The 9,421-nt window shown below is 37.3% G+C and overlaps 1 protein-coding gene across 2 annotated transcripts; it reads right to left on the minus strand.

Annotated features, from left to right (window-relative positions):
- LOC109726507 (LETM1 and EF-hand domain-containing protein 1, mitochondrial-like) lies at nt 1,168-9,421 on the minus strand. 2 transcript variants are annotated; one of them, XM_020256122.1, is made up of 16 exons: nt 9,314-9,395; nt 8,858-8,890; nt 8,028-8,698; nt 7,325-7,637; nt 6,559-6,705; nt 6,370-6,458; nt 6,201-6,293; nt 4,583-4,709; nt 4,123-4,187; nt 3,872-4,043; nt 3,574-3,771; nt 3,430-3,477; nt 3,176-3,322; nt 2,514-2,596; nt 1,698-1,813; nt 1,168-1,584 (listed from the first exon to the last, which is right to left on the minus strand). In XM_020256122.1, the coding sequence occupies exons 3-16, from the start codon at nt 8,636-8,638 to the stop codon at nt 1,502-1,504; spliced, it is 2,292 nt and encodes a 763-aa protein (XP_020111711.1). In that variant the 5' UTR covers nt 8,639-8,698; nt 8,858-8,890; nt 9,314-9,395; the 3' UTR covers nt 1,168-1,501. The 2 variants fall into 2 exon arrangements, with proteins under 2 accessions (XP_020111711.1, XP_020111710.1); XM_020256121.1 differs by lacking the exon at nt 8,858-8,890 and having other exon boundaries at nt 9,314-9,421.

A 9,421-nucleotide genomic window follows, 5' to 3' on the forward strand; every position in this document is an offset into this window, starting at 1 on the left:
TGTGTTGTTGTTTGAGATGCTTGATTTAGTGATTCCCAATCAGATCGGAAATGCTATTAGTTTTCGGCATTTTACGGCATTGTCTGTTTAACTATTTTCTGCTGGGGCACCTGCAGTTTCAATTTGCTTAGTTGCACTAAGTTAATCACATTGCTGGTATTTGGGATTCTTTGGGCATATTTTAAACTTGGTAGAGCTTCGAATCGAGACACTAATGCTCTGTTTGGGATTGCCCGGAGATAGATAGTGCGGCGTGTGAAGAGAATGTATTTATGATAGAAAAATAGTTTGTTTGTTCTAACATAATATTGCATTATATATATCGCAACGAGTTGGTGAGTTAGTTAAGATATTCCTGCTGTTTTACCGAATACTTTTGTGTATTTGTGCCCTAATTTTATTTTGCCTTACAGCCTTAGATGACCCCAGTACCAAAAGGGCCCTAATTTTGTAGGATTGAATTAGCTCTCTCCTACTAGAAAAATTCATCATTTATTATCTTCCAATGGTTTTGCCCTAATTTAGTTGGAATGGAGTTCTATATCTTCTCTAGTAATAAACAGAGAGTCAAAGGGCGAAAGAGAAAAGCATTTGGAGGCTACCATTTAAAGAGGCTTAAGTTCAAAACCACATTGTCCAAACTCAAATACTTTTTGAGAGTCTCAACAAGATCCAAAAGTGCTACAAAACTCCCCTTCTCGTATGTTTATAAATGGCTCTAGAAGCTTGCCCGGAAAAATCACCATTTTATTACAGCAGTAAAAGAGCGAAGCGTCAAGGCACAGAGAACCCATTCTCAAACTAGGGATTTTAGTAAACTCCAAAATGCTATGAGAGCCACAATTAACATAACCTCTCTTTTTTTTTTGAATTTTGAATTTTTTTCCTGTAAAATATCCTCCATACTTGTTGCAGTTCGTAACGACGCCTCCACTATTCAGTTTTCTTTCATGAAAAATGCACCCTATGATTCTAGAATTTGAAAACGTCCTATGAAATTTTAGTACTAAAAATAAAAAATATTGCCGACACAAGTGAATCTCGACCCAGTTAGGATGCAAAGCATAGGTGTGCAGATAGCTTTGCTTTAATTTCATCTTCAAACGTTCTCAATTTGATCAAAGAAGACGAGGGAAAAAAAAAAAATGGAAAAGCACACCAAACAAATATTGTAAGTATGATCTCTCTATGGATCTTTAATTCATTCATAGTTGTCTAAATCAAGGGAAAATCCTAATGCATATAGCTAATGTCACATTACTCGTACTACGAGAGGAGCATAGTACTAGGGGTGAAAAAACCATACCATATCAAACAATTTTACAGTACGTTGTAAATCACGAATCGTCCCGGCGGCAAGTGGTAGAGTTCGTTACAACAATGAAGTGCAGGATCATCAGCATTTCGACCTTGCTGTATTGCTACAAACCTCTCGTAAGAAAGAATTATAGAATTATTGCTTTCAAAATAAAGATTAAGACATAATCAAATACTTCGCCTTCTATACTCGTGCGGCCTCCTCTCCATTGGCTTCATCTGTTTGCGACGCCAACTTCACGATGTCCTCCACGAGGATCTTTCCTTCTGTTGTCGAACAGAGAGATATAGGGTTGGAGGAGAAAGTAAATGCGAAGTTCGGATATATTTGCGGTTTTTGTATTTATTAAAGAAGAGTTCGAGTGCGTTGAGATAAGAACCTTTATCTTTAGAAAGATTGCTGATGAGTTCCTGGACACCCTCCTTTCCGATGGTATCTTTTAGATACATGGCTGCAGCAGCTACCTCTTCCGGAGTCACTTTGCCGTCACGATCCCTAGAAGAGAAAGGTTCGCAGTATGAAGGAATTACACATATAAGAAACTAGTAACTTCTTGTGTTGTCTCGAACTACTGATTACCCATAATCGGATTATAACATTGCAATACACTCTTAGCATCTTCTTACATTGTCTTAACCTATAGGTCACATGATAACTTGAATGAAACAACAGAGGAACTACTAAACATTAGTAGCTTAACCAAAAGATTCCTTTCCTCGCCATCGTTCTCACGAGTAACATAAAAATACAGAAAAAAAAGAGAGAGGGTTTTTCGATCAAAAGAAGATCATGTAAATTGTATAAAACCAGAAAGGAGAAAATTTTCTACCAGAAGAAGGAACAGGAAAAAAGGAAAAAAAAAAAAAAAAATGCTTGTTCCTTCTAGGTTTGTCCTTGTGTGCATAATATTTTCAAATGTCTAGTTTGTCTATGGAAAGATTTATCTGCATGATTCAGCACGGAAGTAATGAAGGTAGAAAGAAGCCAAGGGAATCACACTGGCAAGAATGAAATTTCATTAGGAAACAGAAAGAAGGAAGCAAATAAGCCGGTGAGAGTGCTTTACAAATTAACCATCTTTTGCTGCCGCTCTTAAGAATTTTAACAAGGAATCATTGCAAGAAGTAATACAATCATCGATGGCACAGTACACAACACAGCAAGCTATCAATGGAGGCATGGAAGTGACGCTTACCTGTCAAGCAGTTGCCAACGGTTGCCAATTTTAGCATCCACGTCATCGATTTCCTTTTCTAATTCTTGTAGCATGGCATCAACCTGAAGAGCGGAGATCTCTAATCAGTGTTTCTATAAAAGAAACAGCTAGTACTTACGTAATTCATCAAAAAAGGGGTATTTAACCAGCTATGAATCATATCATGTAATCTCTAAGCAACATAAAAGATATTGCTCATATAAGAGCAAAATATTATATCTTTCCAATGAAATTCAACTTCCAAAACATAATTTGGACACTTGCACCATGCTTTTGTAAGCATTCAGAGATTGGATGGGGTGGACTTCTATTTTCACCCTAGTGAAAGGGTAGCATGCTCACATGATTCATGTGAACAATTAAACAATTATTAGTGTAAAATGCATGCACCAATAGTGTAACTACTCATCCCAATATTGCAACTTTTCTATGAAGGTATTAGGACATATCCAGCAACATTGGCCCCAGTTAATTTCAAACTCCTCTCTCCCAAACATATTATATCTTTCCAATGTAAAATGCATGCTTACTGATTGAAAGTTTGAAAACTAAACAACTAGAAAACTAGTGTGAGAATGAGAACTAGAGAAAAGCATTGCAACAAAGGACTTGATTCACAGATGAAAGAAAGGGTTTGTTACCCGATCGATTAAAGCCGAAGAGACTTTGTCTCCCGCAGCTACCTCAGCTGCATGGTCAGACTTCTCTCTAGCAGCTATGTATGCCTTCTTCGCCTCTTCTTCACCATCTGTACCCTCTTTCTCCAGCATCTTATTATACAGTTCTATCTGCATTTATCAACAAATAAATCAGTAAAGCAAGTTTCATTTTGCATGTTCTAATTTGTAAATATGCATAAAGTTTTGATTTATGACAATTATTTGCAAAGACATACCTCCTTGTTTACAAGGCTCAGAAACTCCTGCCTTTCCTTACTAACAGACTGCAAGAATGAGATTGTGGTAGGATTTAGTGTCACTGTTGATCTCAAACCTAACCAGGGCAGGTAAAAACAGCATAAAATAACTTAAGATCTTACAGATGCTGAAGCAAGAACAGCCAATGCTCGACTGATATTGCAGAGCTGTTCTTTCATATCCATTGTTTTTGCTTTCGCCAGTTCCTCTGCTTCCCGAGCCGTAGGCCCAGTCATCTCCTTCAAGGCAACATCCTCTCGACTAATCTCAGGTTCCTTGAGTTTTGCTTTTTCTTCTTTCTCATGCTTTTTCTCTTCCTCCTATAAGAATTTTTATGCGTAAGGACAAAGCAAAGAAGACGACAATATTAGAATGTGTGAAAATAAATAGAGCTTCTACAATACAAAATCCATGTAGTACCTTGATAAGCTCTTCCTGCATCTCGAGGAATTCCAATTTTCTCCTCCTCTCAGAAACAGAATCCTCAGACGGCAAAACTGTACCAACTGTGTCCACAACTTCATCTGGTAGAGATGATAATGTAGCCACAACAGCCTCCTCAGGTTTCAACCGCCCAGATACAGTGAATGCTCTAAAAAATGTTATAGACACACAACAATGAGCATGATGAACAATATTACGCAAAAAGTAGTCCTGTGAAAGAGAGTTACCTCGAGAGTATAAGGAGAGAAGATGGCACAGCATGATTAAGAGACAAATCTAACCAGTCACGAAGCTGGAGGAAATAGTAAAAGAAAGAAGTCCTTAGCAAAACATCTCATTAATAGGGATAGCACACAGAAGAAGAAAATGAATGCAATAAAAAGGATGCGGAATGTATCAACTGAATCATAGAAAACAGCCCAAGGCTATAAGAAAAAGAATTCAGTTGAACCAGTGTTACTTTTATTTGCTTGTTAATTTTTATTTTGAAGAGGTTAGAGTCAATCAACATTTACAGTAACAAGATCAGCATAGATAGTACTCATACTTGTGACTGCATATTGATATCTAGATTATCTTTTCTTTTTTCTACTAATGACGGGTAAAATGTTGTGATGCGCATAACAAAGGCTCTGGATTCTTGCTAATGAAATTATCTTTCGAAAGCATGACTGGAGGAGGAGAAACCTGTTGACGCATCTCTTCCGTAGATAGCAGCCCAAGATGGCCTCGTTCCCGACAAGCTTGTCTAAGTTCCTCCTCAGAAAGAGATTCTACACCCTCTAGTTGGATCAGTTTATCATCTTTCTTAATCCTGTATAAACAAGTTCAAAGTGTGTTACGCCTTAAGGGGAATATATTGGAGACGCAAGAAAATACAAATTATCAACGAAAGAAAGAAAAGAAACGTATGAGATGGAAAAAGGCAAAGCGATTCTCTCTGAAGCATCAAACATGAGATCTAATATCACAATTCCAACATGGCTGAATTGCATGAGTAAGACACTAAAAGACACTAAAATCAATGAAGTATTAAGAGGATAATCCAACAATTCGTGTATCGCACTTAAGCATTTAGTTATGTAATTAACTTGCTGTTGGTGAATTACTAATTTAGTCTATTACTTGGTCTAGCTGAAGAACTGGCTCCAACTAGACCATTTACAAACTATTAATCTTTTACAATTGAATTAACATCCCTGAGACAGTGTTATGTTGGAGATCAGAGTGGGGATAGTAGTAAATATTGCCACTATCCCATCAAACATGGGAGAACTGGGAAACAATGGGATTGCTTTCTAGCATTTAGGAATATTCCTTCAGGTAGAGCATAATTCCGAATAACAATTCCATGGCTAACATTCATAAGCATTTTATAGGTAATCCCTGTAGGCAGCCATTTGTTCTATGGGGTCCCAACTATTCCCAACTGACGAGTCCCTAAGACAATAATATGAGATCTAGATAAAAGGCGTTTATGAACTAGTAAGGATGCAATTTTCATTTCAGTAATAAAACAGAAGTTCAAATATATACGAGAACTTCCCATACAACAACCAAAAGCAGAAGCTTTGCCACCATCAGCAAGGAAAATTCATATTGAAGTGTAATCAAGCAGCTATACAGAGCTTTCAATCATAGAAAATGTCACGAGACATCAAAGAACAATTGTTACCACACACATAAGGAAAGTAAGCTCAAAAAAATAAAGATCCCTTCTATTGACTGCCAAACTAATTTTAAATCTCCAAAGCGCAGACCAATCTAAAAGACTAATAAATTTCATGCCAAGAACTTTGTCCTACTTTTGCAATCACCACCATCCAGATTTTGTTAGCCAGAATTCTCAAGTCCTTAACAATGATTAATAGGAAAACTAGACCACCTCATAAGGAGTGTTACAAGACTAATAGCATGATCCTCAATGTTTCTGTCAATTGACTCTAGAATTTTGTACAGCGTCAACAAGACATCAAACTCCACAATTCAAAATACCTAGCTATAATTGGACATAAACACATTTACAGACCCACCTTATATCTCAATAATAATTTATAAGACAAGAAACTGCTTCAGGTAAAGGTAAACAGGTAGGTGCATATCGTCATATAGAAAAATTTGTACTATTTTTATATTCTTCTATAAGCCTTTGTTTAAAATTCAAACTCAACCGCTCGGTGAGCTAGAGAAGTGCAATATTCAAAAGGTTTTGCACTGAGTTACAAAGCATCTTTTGATATGCCCATATTAAGTTTAATAGCCTTTTCCAACATGTAGAGAGGGATGGTTATATGAATTGACTTACTCTTCCAGTTTTCTCCGAAGCATGAAGCGTAAGTAATTATCGGTACCAAATGGTGGGATCCCCATATATTTACACATATTAACCAATCGCGGCCTGAAGAAAACAACTTATAAGAGGATAAAAATGATACGGACAATAATTACAATAAATTAACCAGCATAAAAGCAACCTGCTGATATTATCCAAAGTTAGTTCATCGTTGAACAACTTAGCGAAGTTCAAAATTTCTTCATTGGGAACACGGGCACCAGTCCTAACCTAGTTGCAAATCAGAATATTTTAGATCATAGAAGTATAAAGTCAAAAAGACAAGTAACATGTTAAACAACTCAGGAAATAAAACTCGATGCGCTGATACCTTGTTCAAAAATTCATCAAGATCTTCAGCAGTCTGTTTGATTTCTCCACTACGGGAGACTTGGACTTCCTTTGCCATTTCTTTCACTGTGTCTTGCAAAAACTTTGCATATTCTATTCTTGCTTTTAGTTTTCTCTTCAATGCTTCCTGAAAGTTAAAAATTAAAAAAGCAAAGTGAGACAACCTTGCACCTTGAGAGAGCTGAGACAGGGAACACACACACACACACACACACACACACACACACACACCCCAAGAAAAAAACTATGTTGCTGCGGTCAACAAAGAATGTTTCCTAACAATATGCCGTGTAGAGCGCCACTTCAAGGCAAGAAAGCACCAAAAAAGAAGAGAGATTTTTGCGTTCAGTTACAGACCTAACATGAACCCTTTGGAAAGGAGCATCAAAGAGCCATAAAAGGTAAATATACATGAAAAAGCTTGCAATCAAGGTATGATCCTAATTGGTTGTTACATTTTCTATAAAATTAAGTCAAGAAAAAAGCTAGAAAAATGAATAATAACTGACAAAGCGAAATGGAAAGAATTATGCCACGCGGCACGTAAGTGCTGAGGTGCACTATTGCAAATAATTGACCGAGTCAAAAGATGAATCAAGACAGATTTTGCTAACTCCTGCAGAATCAGTAAAAAAGACATCCACAAGAAAGTTATGGACTGTGATGTAAGAATCACACCAAAAATTAGTCGATAGTTCTTAATCAAGTCAACCTTTTAGACTGCTAATACAGGTATTATTTGCTACCTGTTCTTTCATCTTGTCCTGAAAAGTTGACGGCAACATGTTCGGAAACAACTTGAGGAACACTGGCAGCAAGAATTCCATGAATGGAACTATAATGAAAACAGCAAAAGGGACCAATCTGAATATATCAGCAGTAGTACGTGTAAGCTGCTGCCGCTCTCTTCTTGTAAGGCTCTTCCCACTAGCAAGTTTCAGCAACAATCTTGAGGAAATCCTGACATCTACCCAAAGTAGTTTTAAACCTAGCCAATAATGCTGCAAGGTGGAGACAAATTCATCCTTCCAATGGCGGAATTTCACGGCCCAGTCCGCCCTTAACAAAACCATTAAGATAACAAAAAAGATTAGTAATAATTAAGTAAATCAGCCATTAAAATAGAAACTGAGTGCCTGTTTTGCCTTGCTTCTACTTATTTTTCAGCTGTAAAATCTCTAGCATTGTATTAAGCAAACTAAAAAATATGAAGCTTCTGCTACTATCAAAAACTGAAATAAGATTCTCAGATCAAAAGAAGAAGCTCCAATTTGGAGCTACTGCTGTTGTAGCAAAAAGCTGTTGGGGAAGTTGTATATAGTGCTTCTCCAAATGGTAGTAGTCAAGCAGTGCGCCATCAAATAGCAGTACACCTTACAGCAGTTCTAAAAAGTCCATAAGAAGCTGTCGATTTTTAAACTAAACAATTAGAAGGAGAGGAAATAAGACCTGCTCATAGAAGCAATTGCTCTCAAAGCAGGGCCAATTCCCAAAAGCCTTGCCCAAAACCTCTGCACTATCGACTGAGCAGGCTTCTGAGCTACCTCTTGCACTTGCTTGGCCTTTGCTTTGGCTTTCGCAGAGCTCAGCCCTTCAACAGCCTGATCACATTCTTCCGGCGATGCCTCCTTCATCTGCTTCTGGTTCTGATCCTCATTAGGCTCCTCGACACTAGCCACATCAGGTTGACCAGCCGTAGCAGTTGTTGCAGTGCGCACAGATTGAAGCAAATATCTGACTCCCAAAGGTAAACCGTATTCTTGCCTTCCATACCCGTAACCCAAAAGAGAAATCCTATTCAAAGGGCTCCTAAGAAACCCACGAGAAGAAAATCCCAATAAATCCTCTTTGGTTGTTATGGCAATGCTCCTCTCTTTTCTATTATCTGAATCACCCAAACTCTGCTCAGGAACTTGACGAACAACCGTTTTATCTACATCACAAGATTCATAACCAAAACTTCGATGCCCAAAACTGGAGAGAGTAGAAGTTGATCGAACTGGCGTGTTAATGTGATCCAGGAGGTACTTCCTCCTCCTGATGATCACCCTCGAAGCCATTATTGATGTCTTCTACCTTTGCCGAAGGAAAGACTTTGTCATACTTTTCCGGGCTCCACCCTGAATCAATTCTCCTCTCTTTAGGTCACAAATTATAATAAATCTAATCTAATCACAAATTCCTTATTCTACTCAAAACAACACAAATTCAACACGTTATTGCACTAAAAGAAATATCAAACAGTTAGCAATGGATTCAAAAGGTTACAATAACCATACCAACATTTCATCTTCACCAGTATAATCATGAACATATGCAGAAAAAACATACTAATCAATCATTTTTCAACAGTATTTTTCAATCATCAAAGCTCGGATCAGTAGAAAGGTCTGAGTAACGAGTATATCCAAAGAGCATTCGATTCTGCAATTGAGATCAAGATGACCCTCCCTGAATCAATTTTCCTCTCTTAAGTTCATAAATATTGCTAAATCTAATCACAAATCCCATATTCTACTCAAATTTACACAAATTTAAGACCTAAATTGCAGCCTAAAAACAAAAACAACAACTAACCACATCTCAATGAAATCAAAAGTCAAAATAACGATTTAGAAACTTCATCCTTACCAGTTTAATCATAAACTACCCAAAAATACACACTGATTAATCATTTTCAACGCTATTTTTTCGATCATCTAAGCTAGTCGTAAAAGATTAAACAAAGAGATTACCGGAATAGCTTGATCTAGTGGAATATTCGGCGGATTCGGATCCCTGGTGCGGGGTCGTAATCGGATTAGAGAGAGAGAGAGAGAGAGAGAACGTGAGATTTTGTTTAG

The sequence above is a fragment of the Ananas comosus genome, linkage group 21 (assembly GCF_001540865.1).
Source record: "Ananas comosus cultivar F153 linkage group 21, ASM154086v1, whole genome shotgun sequence".
In the NCBI taxonomy this organism is placed as follows: domain Eukaryota; kingdom Viridiplantae; phylum Streptophyta; class Magnoliopsida; order Poales; family Bromeliaceae; genus Ananas; species Ananas comosus.